The 22,446-nt window shown below is 36.5% G+C and overlaps 1 protein-coding gene across 1 annotated transcript in view; it reads right to left on the reverse strand.

Moving 5' to 3' along the window:
- VWF (von Willebrand factor) overlaps positions 1-22,446 on the reverse strand; it is a 140,823-nt gene that overhangs the window by 35,737 nt on the left and 82,640 nt on the right. The window contains exons 31-37 of the mRNA XM_085311282.1: positions 19,443-19,586; positions 18,257-18,421; positions 15,785-15,828; positions 11,497-11,674; positions 9,334-9,554; positions 7,835-8,027; positions 5,386-5,727 (exon numbers count right to left, since the gene is read on the reverse strand). Of these exons, the coding sequence (XP_085167408.1) occupies positions 5,386-5,727; positions 7,835-8,027; positions 9,334-9,554; positions 11,497-11,674; positions 15,785-15,828; positions 18,257-18,421; positions 19,443-19,586 (1,287 nt within the window). The remainder of the gene's footprint in view (positions 1-5,385; positions 5,728-7,834; positions 8,028-9,333; positions 9,555-11,496; positions 11,675-15,784; positions 15,829-18,256; positions 18,422-19,442; positions 19,587-22,446) is intronic.

Below are 22,446 nucleotides of genomic sequence, written 5' to 3' on the forward strand. Positions count from 1 at the left end.
TACAAGCGCTTACATTAGCTGAACATCTTGCCAATTTTTTTTCAACACTACAGACATCAGAATTTGGAACCATCTTTCTGTGTATCAGAGAAGTATTGGTTACAGTGCTGGACTGGGAGACATCCAGGACAGATTAGAGTATTAAATAAAGAGTTTTTGAGAATTTGTAGTGTTCCTAAGCTATTAAAGAAAGCTCAGAAACAGAATATATAGGTACAGAATATCAGAGAGGTTGTGGAGTCTCCTTCTCTGGAGATATTCAAGGCCCACCTGGACTCAAGGCCCTGTCTAACATGTTCTAGGTAACCCTGCTTGAGCAGGGGTTTGGACTAGATGATCTCCAGGGGTCCTTTCCAACCTTACTGATTCTATATTCTATGATATATGGGTACTTCAAAAACAAAACTTGCTGGATTAACTGAAATGCCCGAAGTCGAAGTAAATTGCATTTCCTAAGCTAACACACAAAAGTTTATTGATGAGCTCACGGCATTGAAATTGTCATCTCTCAAAGCAAACATAAAACTAAGGCTGCAGCCACTCAAGGAATAGGGACACAAATTCTCTACTGCATACTGCTGTAACCTGTTTAATTGTTCTCTACAGCTTCCATTAGAAAAGATGCTTTCTCCTATCACAGATTGTCACTTTTGTGAGGTTTATAAAGCTTTTTGCAATCCCCTGACAAAAGATACTTAAAACGATTACTGAAGGAAGACCTGAGCTCCAAAACAAACAGGCATTCATCAGTTGAACTGTCTACATATACCACAGCCAAAGGAAACTGAAAATGAATGCCTTTAAAGCTAACTCTGCTCTGTTTTGGGCTATGCTAAATTCAATTATTTCTGGTGTGTTGGCGTTATGCATAGGCATAGCTATCACATTTTAGAAGATGCAGAGGAACTTGAACAGCTCCAAGAACGTGATGAGGTGTCCAATACCATTATGAAATATTTTAGTTGGATTCTGAAAAGACGAAAGGATTATCTAAGCAAAATAGGACAGATTATATAATTTGAGAATCGAGAATCTTGCCTACGAAAAGCTATGTGAACTATAAAATGTTTTCCAGAAAAACTCATTCCCATAAACAATTCTTCTGAACACAAGATGATTACGGTAAGCACCAGTGCTTACTGCCTGTGATGATCTCACTTGAGCTCTAATGAATACCTGTGAAAATACATCCACATCATCTATCAAGGTAGCATTTAATCTACTTTCTTATTCCAGTGACAATAAGTATACTCAGCACACTGGCTTTCATCTTGCTTCCATACAGTAGCCCTAAAGCAAATCTCATAAACCTCTGCACAAAATTAAATTATTTTAGGGTTTAATACTGATGCCCTTTAGTCTCAGTAAATGGACGTCTTCCAACCAAAATCAATACTAATGGTAAAGTCCTTGAAGCATTTTAGAGCCCCTTTTCTTTCCTCCTCTTTAGCTAGCATTAGGGAGCCAGGTGTGTGAAGAACACAGTGAAAAACACAATCCTGACTCAAGAGAGGCTATAAAAAAAGCCTGTGTTTCTGCATAAAATAGCAATGTGTTTTTAAATAAAAAAGAGGGTAGTTTCATTTTGCAAAAGAAATATAAAGGAGCTGATGTGAATGCCCTTGTCAGAAGTGTCTTTTTGGCCTTGGTGACATGGAAGATGAGATATGCATAGGCAGTATCAGAAGACAGGATAAATTCCAACAGTGCCCAGAAAATCATTCAAAAATAACACCAGGAGATTGTAGAAAACCACTCAGACAAAATGCTGTCTTTATGCTCCAGAGATCGTATATGATTTACAGATAACTCTGCTTTTTGTACAGAAACTTTTGCCAGAGATAYGGAACATAAGGATCCCCACAATCAGCCTCTCAAAGAAGTATTTCAATAAGCCTTGCTATTGGTGGGCTATTTAAGTGTCTGCTCACCTTAAATGCTTACTGCTTCTAACTTGAAAGGAAAAGACAACTGTAAGTCTAGCTAATGGGAAAAAATAAAAATGAAAACTAAGTGATTAGAAGACTAATTCTTCTGCCAAATTAGTTTCAAATGAAATCTACCTCAAATATTTGTCTGTCTGATGCATGCTATAATCATTTGTTGATATTATATTCTCAGTTTTTGGATCCACTGAAACATAGCTTCCTCTTCCAAAAAGGGAATAGTAAATGAAAAGCTGGAAGAAACAGTTTGCTGTAAACCTACAATCAGCATATTTTGAAGGGTCACTTGGCAGATTCAAGTATTGAAATTTCTACAGCTGGTTATCTTCCCTTTGAAGTATTCTAGCTATTCTTAGTAGATACTGCTTGGGAGAAAATAACCTCTGTGAGGATCTACAGAAAGTGTGTGTCCAGGTCCATCAAAATAAAATAAATAAATTGAGTTCACAGTGGAAGATTTAGAATGATAGTTTGCACTGGGATATACCCTGACTTCGTGGTTCAAACAGATCAGATAAGACAAAGCAGCTTTGGTTAAAGTCCTGAGTGGAGATTCGGGGAAACTGGATTCATTTTTTCAAGCCTGTGGTACATGAAGAAAGGCAGACTTCCCTTCAGATGACAATGACACTGCCTCCTTATCAGCAGTATAATCTAGTCCAAATTTGGTAACTAGCTAACTCTTGAGGTCACTGGCTGAGGTTTTGCCTCACCAGACTGTTACATGCAGCAAAAAGTACAGTTAAAACCCCAGGGATTCTGAAGCTGGAGTGAATAATGCACCAGGGAAATGACAACAGTGCATCAGCTATTGCCATTGTTATTCAATATCCCTGCAATTCTCAGGCACAGCTTTGTCAAACATCCTTTAACAGGTCTCCTTTATCCAAAGAAGTATCTGTAGGAGGGGATTTTCCAATGACCTTGGGAGTGGTTTGAGGTCAGTTTAAATTTACCTAGACTGCTACTGCCACCAAAAGTGGCAGTCTCCTCTCTTCCTTAACCTACTCACCTCTGCATGAACTGCCACCTCTTTTTGTAACTGCAGAATAAATATATATTAGTTTATCCACTAAGGGCTGTATAAACAATCCTATTTCCAAATGAATAAAGCTTCCTCTCCACCCAAAGCTGAATCCCAGCACATCTTGGTATCACAGTGCAATGACTTGTTAGAAATCCCTATGATAGTCACATAAAGATAAACCCTCTGGTGTTATTTAAATGGAAACCCTATTCAGCAGGAATTCACTATAGGTAGTGAGCCTGCTTGAGGGGTGCCTTTCTATGCCTCAGAGCTAAATGGCTAGCAGTGGAGGCCACAGATTACTCCAACACAAGCCTACTAAGTATGGGGACCAGAAAAATACTATGCATTTGCACCTTAGAGTAAGCTTTCCTTCCATACAATGACAAAAAGCTGGATGTCTACCAGCTACTACTTAACATATCCTCTCTTCCAGAAAGGGCCAGTGAAAGCTGAGGAAGTGGAACTGAACCAGCACAGATTGGCAAGCAGGCTATGTCCTTAAGGGATAGTCCAGTATATTCACCTATCCAGGCACAGCACGCAGGGAGGATTTGTGCTGCTTCAGATGTCCCAACATGGCAGGACAAAAACTCAGTCAAGCTCTACAAAAGTTATATGGATTCACTTGGGGGGGGGGGGAGGAAGCAAGATAATTTATAGTGATGCCATTGGCTTTAAACATGTAGTGGTAGAATGATTAAGCTGTACAGTCTATTTAGTCATTCATATATYCTGTACATCCTGAACATCCCTGTAATGGCAATCTTATAGTTTGGTAGTTGCACACATGCACCTGCTTGAAGGAGAAAAATGATGCTATTGTTAAGACACTAATGACTAGTTTTATGTAACTAGTGTTAAACTGGAGAGTTCCTTGGCTATCCTAGTACGTAGTGTGTAATAAGATAGGAATTTGAAGATTGCAAAGAGGTTATTGAGATACTTCACTGACACTCTGCCTTGGATATTACAATTTGCAAAGTCTAGCTGAAACACTGAGTTTGGAAAAAGGCAGGCAATGTTCTTCTTCTGTTTGTCAGTACTGTATTCTAAACAGATCATGTTGTTTCTTAAAAGATTTGGTCTGCAACAGTAATATTCTCCTCAAAAACCTATCCTGGAGAATTATTCAAGACATTAACTGGAGATTCAAGTCAAATTCATATTCACATTCTTCATTTCATATGCTATAATTCATTCAGTCTGAGCTTCAAACAAAACCAACACGTGTGCTGAGCCTTTGTAGTATCATACCTTTAGGATACTAGTTGTCCACTTCTGAGACAAAAAGTATACACGGAGCAAGAGAGAAAGAAAACAAAGCAACAAGAACTGGCTATAAGCGCCAATAAAAATTAGAGATAGGAGATGCAAGAAATGTCTGGGACACCAAAACACTATACAAGCATCTAGTCGGAAAGGAAAAGGCTTACCATTCATACATAGAATTGGTAAGGTTGGAAGGGACTCCTGGAGATCATCTAGTCCAACCCCAAACAAGTGGCCCGTACAGGGATTGAACTCATGACCTTGGCACCATGCTCTAACCAGTTGAGCTAAACCTAACCCCATCTCATATATCTGACTAAAAAATCAGAAATACTGTGGGTGAGTATCTGAATGTCTGTAACCATCAGTACAGACAGACTAACATAAGCCATAAGATTTTCAGAAAGTCTTGATGCCCACACAAATATATGCAAGGATAGAGAATCCAGAAAAGTTTTAATTTGTGCCATTGGCACTTGCAACAGATAAAAGAAGCAGAGCAGTTCCACTACTCTAAATTATACCTTTCCCTATCCACCGTGAACAGGCACTCCAATGTCTGTACCAAAGCAACTGTATCTGTGCCTGACACGAACTGGCAGAACTGGAGCAGACCCTTAGTATAGACTTGGCCCCAAGAAGGTTCAGTGGGGCCTATGTTTGCCTGTATACAGCGTTTGCATGCATTTATTAGGTTATCCCTCTAGTGCTGCATAATAAGTAAAGCTGTGCAATTTCATAACAAACATCTTTTCTACAATATGCAGCCCAGCGGATAACAAACCTATTACCTGACCTGTAATATCACTTATATGGGAAACTTAATCTAGAAATTCAGCCTAATTACATGACATTCAAAAATCTAGAGTTACACAGACAAGCTAGAAACAGCGATAGGAGAGCACCATATCATACAGTTAGACATTTTTTACACTGATCCCTCCTCTAAGAAAAGAAATTAGACATCATTCAAGGTGCAGACACTACCATTTCTACCATTTTCCAAACTACTTAATTCTTTAGAAATACAGATGAAAGGAGACAAAGTTCTGAGGTACTGATGAATAAATATTATGCCTCTTTCATAAGCAGAAATATATCAATTTCTGTATCAATTTTAATGTATTGTAAAATCCTTACGACAAAACTCAGGTGTTCGCCAATCAGTGCAGATCCCATTTGCCCTGCAAATGTGTGCATARGAAGTTATCATCTCACAGGCTTCATCCTCATAGCAGCTGTTTTCTTGGCATGCCTCATAGAACATGTTAGGAGAGATTACTTGGTGGCATTCTGCAAACTGAGCAGCGAGCAGGATGCTGCAGTGGCGAGTAGCATGTTCAGAGCATCTGTCTTCTTTTCTAATTTCGCAGATCTTGCCTGGTTCTTTCACAGTCCATTCATGAATAAATACACTGCTGTCAGGAGTGACAGAGCCATCACTTAACATGAAGTCATTGGCATGATTCTGGTCACACACACCTAGGAGGATGAGTAAAAAGAAAATAAGCCATCCATATACAATCAGTAATAAAATAAACCTTGAGAAAACAGGTGTAGGGCAGAGAGAACTGACTGGAGCAGCTTGGTGAACTGCAAGGGGAAGATGAACGAGAGATGCTCTTCACAGCTATTATCAATGTAGACATGAAAACCCTGAGTCTCATTTCCTATTTCTTTATTACACGAGGCAGGAAAGTATTGTATTCCTGGTATCACAGCAATGCTAGAGAATCAGTGAGATCATGGCATCACAAGACAGTGAAAAATTGAGCAAGAGCCTTTAAAATTGTTTTTGTTTTTCTGTTTATGCTTGCTGTTAATTATTTAAACAGTAATGCRTATTAGAACTCTTATGAGGGGAAGTAATATTCTCCTTTGCAAGCAGCATTTAAAAGTAATAAGCTAGGAAAAGAAACAGGCTGTTCAAGGTAATTCTGTTAGATCAGCTGCAACCAGTGCAAAGCCAAATTCAAGCTGAACACTAGGCACCCAGTATAGCATCAGCATATTATTAGATCACATTGGTACAAATTTTTGCTACGTTTAGTGTTTCAGTTCTACTACATGTCTCAGCTTCACAGACAGAACCTAGTGGTGGCTTTTCCTATTTGCTTTTTCTTTCAAATCCATTATCTCAAGGAGAGCATTGCTGAATTATCATAATACATGATTCATAATGCAGTTGTGCCCATTAGGTACTTCTAGAAATAGGTAAAAGATATTGATTAATCCAAATAAACTATGAAAGCACTTGGGCTAGACACCTCATCACTGTCTCTCTTTATAGTCAGATACACGAGACAGGCACATCCAGAGGGGTGCTCGACACCTCARATCTTCCCCTCCCTTTCTACAGACCAAGTGACCAGGATCCCAAACCTGCCTTCATCAAGCACCTGATGTCATGGAAAATAAGTCCAAGTCACATTTCCTACATTTAATTCTAAATTTTACAGTGGTTTCTATCACAGTCTTTGTATTTGCTGATGTTTGATTTTACTGTTTAGCATGTGTGGTCCTTTCCTTAGAAAGCATGCAGGAAAACAGCTCGTATCTTCAAGATCTTTACATTTCATTTCTCATGAGCAAGTGATGTTAGGATCTGCTTATGTTACAGTCTCTCCAGAAAACTGCTAAGAGCTCTGAAGCTAAACAAAGTGCCAGTTATTCATACAAAAGATTAGATCATTTTATTTGCAACATTTTCTTAGTTATTGGCAAGATGAACAAAAATAATTAAAATGTGAGGAAAGGACTCATTTTTTCCAGTTTGCCATTTCTCATAGGGGAGGAAACAGGCAGTGCCAACCCAAAAGACATTTTTTCAGAGATTTGTATCTATATGAGGAATACACTCATATTTATATGAGGAACTGATAGGTGGAGGTATATGATGAAATAATACTACTGAAGTGGTTTTTTAAGCCTCAAAGAATGCTGAGATCTACAAGAAGGATTTTGCAGGCCACAGCATCTGTACTGGGGTAGGGCCTCTCACTTACTTCATTAGTGTTCAGGGTTCTTGATCTCTAAAATACTGCCGTAAGGTCCAGGATGAAAACTGCTGAAATAATGCAACTCTAGCGCAATAATGCTCTCTACAGTAATGGTAACTTATCTGAGCAAATTTCTCAAAGACAATCCTGATACCCTAGAATTAGCCCTCCCAGGTATATACACTCCTCACAAACTGCTCACTTTCACTTTAAGTATGAGTCTCTCACATAAATGGACATGTATACACAAGAACCATTGTTAAAGCCTCATCAAAACAAAAAATACTTTCTCTTTAAAAAGATGTGAAACAACTAAAAGAGCACAGATGACTAGCCTGTTTTTTTTTTTGTTTTTTTTTTGTTTTTTTTTTTTTGCTTTTTTTTTAACCCTATAATACCTTAAAATAGTGACTGAGCTATTACACTGATGGCAATAGTAAGAAGACCTACACAGATTAGCAATTTAACTACAACAGGGGACCAGCTCAGCTAGAAAGTTTGCAGGTTCAAGATCACACAAATTCCAATAACCTTAAAATTAGTTAAAGCCCATATAGGAAGCTGTTAAAATCACTAATTTGCAGACTTACCACAGAGCCCATGTGTTCCTGAAGAAAAGCTCTTTGGATTTAGTTTAAGAATAAACTCATTGTTTCTTGGAGTAAACGTGAGATTATGTCCAAGATGAGAGAACTTTATTTCATGCATTATTGCTCCATAGACAGTGACTTCAAAGAAACTGTTAGAATAGGGAATATGAACTCTTTCACCATTAACAGCTACCTGTTTTCAAAAAGGCAAGATCATCACATCAGTTCTAACACACATTTAAAATAAATCCAGTCTTTAAGTTGAATAACATTTTGACCTCATGGGGACTGGAAGATCTGACTGAATCTAGATATAAGAACCAATTTTGCAAGCTGAAATTTTATGCTGAGTCTTAAAAATGTAGAAAATTATTTAACTTTCCATTCTGTGTATTGTATGAACAACCTTTTCAGCACTTTTCCATATGAGTCCATTCTTTCAGCATCATGTCTATGCAGATTACTGAGCTAATGCCAATAAGTTAAAACGCTCTCTGTGAGAGCATCATTAAACCCCAGCAAAAGCAATGGCTCCGCATCACCATGCAGAAACAGACCCAGGTGTTTTAATCTATCCTATTTTGCTACACAAGAGTCAGAAGAGATCACCTTTTCAGGCTAGCTGATTCCTGTATGTCTGAAGAACCTAGAGACTGGAAATGTATCATACAGAATTTGAATACTTTTATGTCTATAAAATAAATACATACTAAGCCAGCCTGTCTTCTAAGACAGAGGTCCATCCTCAAAGAATTTCCTGCATACAATATCAGAATTCACACCCTAGTTTTTCACCTAGACACAGGTACCAGATAGATTATAGCTTGCATAGATTTGTGAAGAATACAGACTGTTCTCCCATGCATCAAGTGATAATATCGTACAAAGGATCTCTGGTAAAAGGACAAGAGGCAATGGGCAGAAACTGAACCACAGGAAGTTCCACCTGAACGTGAGGGGGAATTTCTTCACTGTGAGAGTGATGGAGCACTGGAAGAGGTTGCCCAGGGAGGTTGTGAATTCTCCTTCTCTGGAGATATTCAAGGCTCGCCTGGATGCAACCCTGTCTAACATGCTCTAGGTGACCCTGCTGAGCAGGGAGGTTGGACTAGATGATCTGCAGAGGTCCCTTCCAACCTTACTGATTATATGATTCTATGAAAAGAGAAGCACAGTGAAGTATATTTTGTCTACAGTCCCTGCCTTTCTGGCAGAAGCATCAGAGAGGCATTGCCAAATTCCACATTCTTGACATTGTCATACCAGTACAGAGAGCAGAAAAAGACAATAAATGTGTCTGCCTCATTATGTGAATGTACCTTGTATCATGAAATTGAAATGAGGCATTTGTTTGCATATGTTTAGAAGCATAAGAATAGGCTGCAAGGGGAGCAGAAACTCATGGAGAGGGGGAATAAAATAGAACAAATCTTCCTCACAACTGGAAATTCTATAGCTTGAACAAACAACATATAGGCATTTCATTGTGTTCAACTTACTGTCATGTCACTAAAGAGTTGAATGGACACACCCTGATGTTTCACTTCAATAGAGTCCATGCAGTTCATCTTTGGTGTTGCTCTGCATGGTCCTTCATGGAGGAGAACTTTGACATCATGTTGTACATCTTGAAACAAGGTGTAGGAACAGTTGCCAGTCATCTTAAAATTCAGCCCATCAAAAGTGACAATATGTCGAGACGAACTTCCCATGCAGATACCTGCGAATCAATGAAAAGAAATGAAAGCATGAAACAAAAAGTTTGGATAAATTTATAGAGGATCATTTAGCTTGAAGCTTACACCTTGAAAGGCCTTGAAGCAAGTGAGTTTTACACATGAGTTTTTGTTCAATTAGGGATCAGAATCATGAAAATATTTTGATCAGCTCTTTTTCTCTTTCATAATATATGACAAACTTATCACCTTTCCTCACAAACTTAAATTTCTTTTTCAGTATGATATAAAGCTTGGGTTATCATACGTCATCAAATTCATACAAAGCTAAACAAATGTTAACTCATTTTAAGCAATAGTAACCTCAAGACAACTAAAGCTCTTTCCATGTCAAGTAACTAACGTTACAAGTAGCAATTTTCATTTTATTCTTTCAGAAATTTATTACAGAGACATGCTTTTAATGCCAAAAGTAATGCTTTAATGTTGCTATCAATGCATTTATGGTGGAGAAAAATATTACAAATGCACCTTTTATGAGTAGATGCCTCTTCTAAGCATTACAAAATACAGAAGATGATTGAACTAAAAATCGTGGTACATTTATGGAACATTTATATCATAACAGAAATGTTGGCTTTAAAGAGTCTGGATGAATAAATGTGCTTTTATGACATGATAAAACTTGTGTGAAAATTCTGTATGTCTAACAGATCAAAATCTCTCTACCCAGCTCGGATACTTCAGTCACTGTATTAGCCTTTTGCAGAAATTGTTCTTAAAACATCCAGTTCTGCAGAGGTTATTTTTAATTAAGATTAGATTAAAATTAACACAAGATTAAGATTAGAACATTTACAGGTTTTTAATCTACTTTTAAAAGTAATCAAGTGTCTTTTGATATAAACTAATTTTCAGAAGTATATTGAGCAGTTCACTCCTCCAAGCTCCATCAACAGCCAAAGATTCAGACCATGAAAAGCGTTTAAACAGTACTGAAATAATACCTAAAGTTCCAGTTTTTGAGATTTTTGCAAATTTCTGTTTGCCATAAAAGCAAACACAAATAAGCTGCAGAAAGGCATTCATTGCTACTCTTCCTTTTCTACAGCTACAGCCTTTTAAATTTTCTGGAGTTGAGCTTTTGGACCTTTAATTCAAATCAAGATAAACATCTTGACTATTTTTCCTTTTTGGAAGCTGAATATATGACTACAGTGCCTCTGCTATGGAGGAGAAGCTTGGCTCAGTCACTGAATTCACATCGAAGCATACAAAATATCCAACAATTGAACCTATCCTTGGTTCAATCACAAAGTGCTGCTCCCAGTGACTGCTGTGGAGCAACACAAACATGGAGTCACAAATCACACCTTCCCTTACCCCCCACCTATAACCATTTCACTGCAGTCAAAGCATTTTTCCAAGCACTAAAGCATGAATCACACAATATTCACTGTTTCTACTCACATATTCAGTGTAAAGGCTTATGGAAGCAGGAAGTGGGGTTTTTTTGTTATTGTTTCTTTAATACATTTGCTTGATTGAATTCAGACCAAATCCTAAAGCCTAGAGACTGATAAGGAATGAATCAATAGTTTATAGTTTGCTCAGACAAATTTCTTTCTTTCTTTCTTTCTTTCTTTTTTCTCTCTACACCCCACTTTCCAGTTCAGACAGCTTTGGAAAGTGTATGTGAGATTCTCTGACAAAGCATTGTAGCTCTTGTAATATGAGAAATAAGCTTGTAATGGCCCTGAACTTGCAAATATGTTGCATATATACTGCAAACTCCTCAGGCATCAGTAAGATTCTTATTCAAGAGACCATTAGTCCAACTGGTGTATGATGTTCAGTTCATCCCACTTCAACCACCTTTGATTTCTACAACGATTTGACAGCTCTGTGTTCTATTCAACATTATGTTTCTGAAAACATTTTAAGTGATGAGGATAAGGGAATATACATGCAAAGAAAGTTACTCACAGGGACACACCCATCGGCAGCCACACATTTCTTCAACCTTAACAGCAGGAAGATTGCTATGGCATACAGGTTTTGGCATCTTCTCACAGTTAATCTGGTGGCTCTCCAGAACTGTATAATCACCTGGAAAGCACATCACTGTATGACATTGATCCGGTAATGTCCATTTATCACCAGGCTAGAAAGAAGATGTAGATATTTAACAAATGAAAAGAACACAAGAGAAAGAAAAAAAAAGACTTGGTTGCTACCACACTCAGGTCTGTAACTCTATAACTTACAGCTAGCTAGTGAAGTGACACTGACAGCAGTGCTACTCAAATTAGTCTTGGATAATTAAAGAGAAATAATAGCACACAGCGTATTAAGGATTTCATGTACATGAGAAAGTTAAATGTAGCAACACTGCAAGAGATAGACTCCAAAATTCCAAGCAAAAGATAATAGTCTAGAATAAGAGATGTTTTGCCACAACAGAATGAAATATCTGGTATTCCATCTATTGATAGCTTATTCACCCTGTAGCATGCATGGATAGCATAGTCAATAAAGAATTCCCTTTAGCTTTTCTTTAAAGGTCAAAGCCCTTTAGTTTTTGTAAGTCATAAAATTATTTTAGAAAGCACTCTGAGCACAGATGGTCATGGCACAGCGGGATGTAACAAGACTTCATCCAAACTAGTAAGGCATGGAATACTCTGGTTATTTTATCTACAACTACAAAACTTTTAAAAGATTTCTCCCTTTTTGAATGGAAATTGCTCACTTATTGTATTAAGGTCATTATATAAATCCAATATTCTTATAAAACTAAAAATAAAATGTAAAATACATTCTCGTCTTCTAAAGGACAATCAGTCTAAGTCTTAAAGCTCCAGGATTATAAACTACATATCACAGATCTGGTCACAGTCTGGAATTTCTCAGTATTCATATCTGAAAAAGAGTGGAGCTCTCTGGCCCCAACCCCACTGATCTCTAGTACTCACAAATAGGCTCAGTACATTTCAAATGGAACGTTCATCTCTGAGTCTATTCTGCCAAGAACATCAACCCCCAAATGCAGGAAATTGCCCTTTCCAGACCCATAGCTACAGAGGTGAAGCCAGAAACACTATTAATAATGAAGACAATGGTTCTATGCACTGGATGACAGTTTTTGATATTCACATGCAGAAGTGAAGTGCATGGGGAGGGAAGGACATTTCCCAACCTCTCCCTTTTAGCTCATCTGTAGTTCCCACAAAAGAGACAAGCAAAGTGTCAAAATATGTTGGCAGACACAGCATAATTCATGGTCTATTCTTGACACTAGGTGCAAACAAAGAATAATGATGTAAAAGTATTGTTCTGCAGCTCTGAACTAAGAGATACCATTAGTTCTAAAAGAGAATTGTTAAATTTGCAACCATATATTAAATATGAGCAAATTTACTGGGCATTCTTTGTATGTTTTGGGACTTTAAGAGGGAACTTAGTGGCCTAATATTTTTCAGGCTTGTGAACCTAGGGGAAGTGGTGAAAAAGTCATGTGAGAAGCTTCAAGTGTGGGAAAAAATATTTAGATAATAAGAACTGGAATTTTTTTAATTATAATTAATTAAATAATTTTTAAATTATAATTAATTTAATATAATTAATTAATCTTTTTAATTATACTTTTCTCATCTACAACACACTGAAAGTGAAACACTTGGAAGGATACATATACAGCTGTGCAAATCTGACCAAGGGCACTTTGGTTGCCATAAATATTTAATTATTTTTATTTCACTCCTTTATAGGAAATCCACTGGAAAATATCTAAGAGTTGGACAAGAAAAATAAAGTACAACACATTAAAACAAAAATGTCAGTTGAGATAGCCAAAGTCAAGAATTCTAGAGAGGAGGAAAACATAGGGACTCTGAAGACAAAGAAAGCCTAAATATCAATCAATATGAAATCTTATGAGTGAAAACAGGACAGAAAAGAAAGAAAAGGGAGAGATTTTTAAATAGCAAAGGATAAGTCAGCTGAAACAGATGAGCCTGCCAGCACACCAGAAGAAGAGTCAGACTTCTTCTCTGAGGGAGTGCTGCATCTGCCGACCTGGACTTATACTCTCTTTCTGTTACCACAAATCACAGCAAAGAAAGTCTTGCATCTTGACTGAATTCGTCAGCTGGCAGCCTTGAACTTAGTTATGATTTTGTTTGATTGTTTGTTCTCTTTAAATCAGGTGCTGAACAATGCTAGAAAAGTTCTGTTACTGTAACTGCTAGTTTACGAACATGATTTTTCCTCCATACAAAGACTAGAAATGCCTAAGACAGATAAAAGTATACATACTCAATGGTATCTTATAATGGCAGCACTTCATAATGAAGTGATCTGTTCAGCTATGATTGCCTTTATGCCTGGTGAAGAAAAGCATGGAAACAAGACTACTGGTAAGAAGTAACTTGATTAAAAAATCTTCACTAACCATACTCACTCACATATTCTAGCATGTGGCAAATTCAAATCACATGAAAACATACCCTTTTACACAACACGTATTGAGAGCTAAGGAACTTCTTGCCACAGGACATCACTGGAACTAAAAACTTGCATGGATTCAAAGGATGACTGAACAAATTCATGGAAAAGAAAATTCTCCAGAACTGTTAAACACAAGAAGACACCACCTGTGGCACAGGGACTCCCAAAGCCACAAATTATTCAAGGCTAGGAAAGTTCTAGTGTTCTTACTTATATTCTTGTGTGACTCCTATTTTTGGCCACCTCATACAGCGGGTTGGATGGATGTTTTGGTCTGACCTAGCACACTCAATCTTCTATCCCTGTGCTACTTAAAGTGATCTTAACCATGAATTTTCCTTCAACAGTCATTTCCAGAGTGGATACAATAACAAAAACATGCAATGAATCCTCCACTTCTGATATTAGATCATATTTACACTCAGATTTTTGATTCTGAGAGCTTTGATTTCCTTGAAAACTGGTCAACAGCTCTAGACATCACTTCTCACATTTTCCAAGTGCATGACAGAAGGCCCGCTGGGAGAACTGGCTCTCCTGCACTAACTCTGAGTATCGCCAGAAAATATTATAGATCCGATCTAACAGCTTATGTTTCCTGAATTAGGAAAGGACCTTGATTCTTCACTGCTGTGGATTTCTAGACTATGATGCAAGAGGACAAGAAGCTAATAATGGCACATTATTAGCCAAGAGTCAGTACAGAAATTAAAGGTGCAGGTATTTAGCACTAAAGACAGAAAAGTTTTACTTAGTACTGTAGGCATCACAAGACGCTGAACAGTCTGCTCCAAAAGGCATGTGTTACCATGTTTGCAGTGTCTTCTAACTCCTGTTTTTTCTGGCTGACAGAAGAAGTAACAAAAGAATCTCCCAAAAGACCACTAACCATTTTAAAGTATGGTTCATTTTCATATGAATTGAGACCTRGCCTCTCTTCTTCCAAAAGCATTTTAACTAGTACAGAAATTATGCTTGAATTGATCACCAAAAAAGTGAAATTTGATTCATGTTTGAAATTCAAATTTAGGCTTCCCAGCACTTACTTACATGTACCTGTGTCTGTTCCTAGAAACCCAGAGGTATGGACACATGCAATTCAAATGAATAACATGAATTTGGAATTTCATTTGTATTAGTAGATTTTTTTTTATTATTAAGAACAGAAGTGTTGAGGTTTTTCAAATTTGATTTTTGTTTTTTTCTTAAGTAGGTTGGCAACCTCAAAGCTACAAGGTCATACTTCGTGTCTGATCTAGCTGAAGTTTAACTCCTATGTTATTTGCCTGGCCAGCCAAGGTCAACCTTATAGGACAAACTTTGCTAGAAATATATAAATTTTCCTTTGTCCAGCTAATTCATCAGTATTTTCTTGTTAGCTGCATCCTCTCTTAGAGTCGTATTTTCTCAAGGGAAAAGTGAAAGTAATATCTTTAATGTATTTAAAATTCAAGATAAATCCTAGGACCTGACTCTTGCTAGAAAATGTGTAAAAAAAGTCAAAAACTGTGGCATTTCACCTGGTATTGATGGACCTGAACCATTTATAACATCTGTATCACTCCTTTCTCAGAGTGGATTACTTTTGAGAGATCAGGCAAGCTTACTAACATTTCTGAGCATTTTCTCAGGACTTGTAAATGCAAACAAACACTAAGAGCTTTAATTTCTATATATATATATATATATATATGTATGTATGTATACACACATATATATGTTTGTAACGTGAAAGCCAGATGGTGGACACACGAAATACACTTACTTTCTTTATGTTCCCATCCTCGTCTATACATTCTCTGACAGGGTCTGAAAGAGAAAGACAGCTTTTGGCTACTCCACTCCATTATCCAGGCTTTTAAGTCACTAAAATACAGATATATTATTTAAAAATATGCCTTAGATTATAAGAAGCATCCTGTGTTAGACTATGAAAATTCCTACCTGAAGACCACTAGCATTTGTCCAAAGTGTACAAGAGTAACCCAAAGAGCACATAAACTTTGTTACTGTTAGCATTACCTGACTTTTACAACAATGTTGCTCCCAAAATACCCTATGAACAACAGCTATTGTACCAGCTAGGCTGTGAGTCTGCAGTGGTTTTTGTATTGAATACAGCTCTGCCTAGATGATAGTTAATAGAAGACCATGGCTTAGCATGCACGTTCTCTGAGGCAGGGTCTAGCCCTACTTCTGGATCTTGTTCTAAATCAAGAATATTTTTCGTATTTAATAAGTGATAAGAATTTATGCACATATAAACTTTTAGTATAGATAGAAAAATAGATACAGTTAGTGACCTCAAGATACTTAAGTTGCTGACAGATTTTAAAGATACCAATAGCTGCAACAAGAATACTCAATAAAAATGTTTAAATTCAGGAACAGTATATTCAGACATTACTATGATAGCCAGTTGTTGATATAATCAGTTAGATATTCACAGGGTACCATTAAATCACAGTTTCTATGTCTATGTGCTCTCATAACACACCTAAAGACATAAGGAAAGTCATTTCATTTAAGTCGTATGGTATGACAATTTGATTAGCACGTGTCTAGGAAATTGAAACACTGAGTAGCAAACCYTTTACACAATACTAAACTGTTCTAGCATATATTCCCTGTATCCTTAGCTTTTTCTAGGATAAGTAATGTATTTTGAAAGCATTTAGGAAATCTTTTAAACCTTTTAAATAGTATTATTTTTGGTACACTTCCATCTATAAAGTTAGACTCTCTTCATAAAACAAAWCGAACTAAATGAGTCTGGAGGGGGAAATTATACTTTACGGATTGCAAGAAACTTAAAACAAAAAATAACAAAAAAATGAAAAACGCAAGATAGTTTCCCAGTCCAAAGCATAAGCATGGCTTTAAAATCTAATATCAGAGTTTATCATTAGCAAAAGGGAGAGAGAAATTTTTCAGGTTTAGGTGTCTTATATAAGACAATTATCATTCATCTTTTTGAGCATACAATTTGTTCTATTGGAAAAGCTGGATATGAATATACAGCTTCCACTTCTAGTAGCAATGGGTTATAGCACAGATTGCAATAAGAAACTAGTCACTGGTTTCAAATTCCTGCTCTCTATCCTATATCTTAGATCAGTGTAATTTAGGGCAAGAAAATCAAATATTTTACAGTGTGAGGAGAGGAAATGTACCTTTAAAAGCTTATTTTTAAGAAAGAAAGTGGCAGCTGTTTAATTCTAGAGAATGCCAGCTGTTCGAAGCTCTGGAGAGATTTTCAAATGCCAGAAGCGATCCCAGTGGAGACTGATCGGATATCTCTAAGCTGGATTGTGCACTCTCTGTAACTTCCTCACTCTTAGTGGTACTTTGCTCCGCAAAAAAATGACACTTATTTTAAAAAGGATGTAACTGAGCACTAGCAAACTGATAAAAACCTGTGCAATGACTAACGCAATGAGATAATGGTTTGCAGAAAAGACTTATAGAGGCTGTTGTAATAGAAATAACAAAAACATCTGGAATAAACACTTATAAACACACAGACCAAGGAAGCAACAGAAGTAAAATACTGGTTTGAAGTGAGTTTCCTTAGATAGTAGGCAGTGTTGCATACAAATGAATGAACATTTAAAATGTTTTACACAGATTTCCACACACACCCCTGGCCATGGTATTCAGTTTCCTGGAAACAGTTAATTCTTTGTTATTCTTTGTTTCCTTACCACTTGGCTGAATTCGTTACAGACATACACATAATCACGCATAGATCTGTGTAGGAAAATATGCAATTTGAAATCTTTGCTCATAGGTAACGTTTTACATCTTATAGCATGCCCCTGTTTGTTCATGACAGTTTGAGCTTTCCCGGTGTCCTCCACCTACTGATTAGCCTTGATTAATAATTAGATGGTATCTCTTGAAACTGTAGATCTAAGCATTTTTAAAATCCTGATGAAAGCTGGTCTATTTGAATAGCTGTTAGCTACATGCTGAAAAGGCTCAAGTTCAGTTTTATATGCAAGTGCTGGCAGTGGTCTGGATTAGAATTCATGACAACTGTCAGTGAAACACTGTCTCTAATTGGGCTGAATTCTCAACATATGCAAAATCATTAGATTGTTGTTTGAAATTAAGTAAAAATTAGGTTAATCAACAGAGGAATAAATATTCCAGTGTATTGCCCTCTACTGACTGCATTTGCATTTTGATTTTTATTTTGACTTAAGTTATGAAGGTACAACTATGCTGGACTTACCCATGCACAGTTTGTTGATAAATTCACCATCCAGTGTGATCATATTGGTCAAGTCTTCAAAATTTTGAAGTTTCATGATTCTGTTAGCAGCAGATGGCCCAGTCAAAGTCCTGAGTTGTTCTTCATCATATCTGTTCCCAACTCCAATAGGAAACAAGGACACTCCTAGAAAAAAAGGAAAAAAGGACTTTAAATTGATAATGGACAGGAGAAGGAGAGCCTTCCTGCTTGTTTTTGTTGTTGKTGGTGGTTTTTCCAGCTTAAAACAGAACTGGAAAATATTTCTTTCCAAATTCAATTTTCGTGCATTATTTGCATCACTCCATCCCTGCAGGCTAAGGCTAACTCAAGGCAGAAATGACTATGTTCTAATCACAGTGTTAATTAAGATGAACTCTATCAGTCCCAAGCACGATAAGATCATACAAGGTCAACAAATAGTATCAGGATGCTTAATGACAAAAGCATCATTTTGTTTTTTAAATGTAGTGAAACATCTCAACTTGTTTTCTTTTTTCACATATATGATAACTGGATTATTTTCAAACCATTTAATTTAAAAATATCATTTACTGCTTATTTCATGCTTTGTTCAATAGCTCCCAAAGCAATCTACAAAGGAAGCCTCTGTTCTGAAGTTGAATACAGGAATTAGGGATACGAAAAACCAAGAGGTGAGGAGACTACAGCCAGAAAATATACAAAAACATCATGCAGTGTACACTGACACCAGAAGTATATTCGTGAATATGTCAGTGCTGAATTGGAGCAACACCTTCTCACTGTATTTATGAATCTTTTAAAATTTGCCATTCTGCAATACTGTTGCATTTATAACATTAATTATTAAATCATTATAACATTAAATTTCATTTCTGTCATCCTTGTCTATCCATTGGGGCTGGAAATATGAGATACTACAGATTTGTGAATCCTATAAAAGCTGTTCAACTTAAACTACATGTTGGTCCTGAACTTGCCTATAATTCAGAGGCATCCTCATCAGCCAGGTTTTGTTCAGGTCTATTTCTTACCATTACCATTCCTTACCATTATCATTATACACTCAGGCAATAGCAGTGAACTCATCTGAACATACCGATATGTTAATTTTACACCCTCTGTCCTAATGCACTATTTTGAAAACAACTATGGGTATAAATAGTAACATTGAAATGAGATTTACTGTTTATCCTTGCAGAAAGTGCTGCAGTCTCCACAGAGTCTTCTGATTTCTCTGATATGATGATTATTGCTACCTTCGATGCATTGGGTCGCCCTCCATGGGATCCCAACATAGCATTCTGAACTACAAAATCGATGGCTTTTCCTGAGAAGGAATGAAAAGAGAAATAAGAGACATGATAGAACATAAATAAAAGGCTGTAAAATTACAGTTTATTTAATGTTATATTGGTAGGTTATACTGTATAGGAAAACACTTCTTTTCAAAGAACTTCTAATGTCTGGTTTACTGCTGTCACATAAGGGATCTCAGCTATTAAGGACCTACCAGTGCTATTAATACCGCCCAACCCAGGAGGATCTTCCTCAGAAACAATGGAAATTTTACTACCTTTTTAAAATGATGTGTATAACTTCATATTTCCTGCTTTAGAGATTACCTTTTCCAGAAGTATTACTACCGCATTACACTAAAGGAAAAATGTACAAAGTCTCAACAACATGCTTATTTCTCACTTGCAGAACAACAGTGACACCCAGTGGCTAACTCTAGTTACCAAATGCTCTACCACTTAAAACACACTCAATAGTACATGTAAATAGTTCAATTCCGAGAGATCTAGTCCTTTCCTAATTTGGTAAACCTCTGCTATGTATGCCCACCACCAGCAATCCCTCTGAAATCTTGATGTGTCAGACTAACAGATATTATAACTGGGTAATCAATATTTTTTTAAAAAAATACCTTAAATCATAAACTGGTTTAAATGGGTACTGTTGCTCTTTTATTTTACATCTGTGAACACTCAGGCAAATTTTTGTTCAAAATAATGACCTCAGCAAGAGAGTATGTTGTAAGTAACTGTGCTTAGATATGTTTTTGCATAAATATTTATGTAGGCAATGATCACACATAGCTTTCTTAAATGGTCCTTTGGGCTTGAAAGTTATCAGCTCGGGAAGTAGAAATGATACTGTGTGACTAATGTGATTTTTAGGGCAAACAGTGGACTGCAAATAATAAATATCTGAAAGAATAGTTCCTCTGAGTAATCTGCAAGAACTGCTCAGCAGGAATGTGTTTGTATAAGAAATTCACTGAAAATTTTTGAATAACAAACACATTTGTAAAATAGTAGAAGTTCCATTGTAGATAATTCACCAGCAAACCACTAGAATAGCTTTGCAGACTTAAACACTTTGCACTCCATGTCCTCTTCCATCATGCCACCCACTGCTTTTCACTAGCGGAAGCAAAGCTCCTTTTCCCCAGCTACTTCAAGCAGGGGCCACCCCTAGAAAGTTCACTCGGTATATTAATTATTGACAGCCTAGCAGCAGCAGCTGAATATTCTGCAAGATTTAGCCAAAGAAATTAGACCTTGAAGAATTTACCAGTCAGAAGAACATTGTTTAGAATACAATTTCTACTGGCTTCCCTTCCTATAAGCCTCCATCTACCTAGTACAGCTACCTCCACTGGAAACGTCCTGTCTAGAGATGATCATATAATTTTTCCAAATAATATTTTTTAAATAGAAAGATGCACTTTTGTTGAAATCAAAATGATTTTCAGAAACAAAAAAGGGGGGAAAAAAAGCTTTCAACAGTATTTAAAATCAAAATGGAATGTTTCTCTTCTTTCTTCCCACCTTATGATTATCTTATTTAGTGCTATTTCAGAATTTATGTATACTGGAAAACCTGAAATTCTGATGTTTTTCTGCTTGCAAAAAATATAACTTAAAATGTCATAATTGATTGGATGATGGTGATTCCATTTCACAAGTTACTATTCCTGACCAGAAAAATTAACAATTTCGAAATTTGAATTCACGTCCTATTAAAGCTTTCTCGTAACCACTGCTAAAAATGCTTTTGCTTTCCAGTAGTTACTCTTTATGTCTGTAGATGTGGAATTATAACGCATCTAATATATAACTAAGGATAAAAAAAATACACAAAATTAATTTGACTAATTCACTCCCTGAGATTCCTCCAGAATGATTACTGTGCCAGAAGATTGACTCATTTCCCTTTTGTCTGATAAACAGTTGTTAAGCAAGTATTTCAGGTTTTTGTTTTGAAATATGTTAGGTTAAATCTTCACACAGTAAAAATCTCAAATCATTTTTCATTCATTTGTGAAAAGTGCTAGAAATTTCAATGCTTGTCCTTTTTTAATGACATTTTATGATTTCTGTGTGGCTGGTATGGTCACTAACCATACAAGTTCAACTGTTCTTTCTTCCACTAAATCTGCAAATTTACAGAAACATCTTTACCTATTTGTTAAATGGTAAATGGTAAATCCATTATTTTTATAATTTCTAATAAAGGAATCAAATCCCATTGTAATAGAACTGGAGACTATTTCAAAGTCCCCCAAATTTAATTACTCGGTTTAATGCATGGAAATTTTGTTTCAGTGTACTAAAAACTCTTTGGGTTTCTCCCCTTAATTTGGAACCACTTCTAAAGAAAAGAGTCAAGTGTCTGAAGATATGATCAAATGAACATTTGTAGCCCTGATAGAGAGATTCAGAAAGTTACCATTTCGAGTTGGAAGCTGTCACTCCTCAACTGTTTGTTTCTAAATAACAAACCACTCAGACTATAAAAAAGAATATTTACTACGAATAAACTAACCTGGTCCACTGACAGCGTTTGAACATTCTCTTGCTAGTGGATTGTAACATAGCAGTAAGTCACCATTTTCATGCCAAGAAAAGACATCTTAAAGTTTTTATTCAAATAACTGTCACAAAACACAAGGCTCAAGTCAAGGCTATATTAAGATTGGCAGAAGAGTGCATAACAGCATTTTGGACTTAACTAAACTAGTTTTAAATTATCAAATCTGAGCCACACAGGCTTCAGGGCAGCGTTTATAAGCCCATCTCATCTTATGCATTCCTTCAGTGGAAAACATCTGGGCTGCTGTTGCTACTGGCACCACTAAAGCTTGCTCAGGCACATCTACACACACTGCAAATGTGTTTCTG

The sequence above is a fragment of the Rhea americana genome, unplaced genomic scaffold, assembly GCF_003343005.1.
Source record: "Rhea americana isolate MKP2758 unplaced genomic scaffold, rheAme1 scaffold_338, whole genome shotgun sequence".
Classification (NCBI taxonomy): Eukaryota; Metazoa; Chordata; class Aves; order Rheiformes; family Rheidae; genus Rhea; species Rhea americana.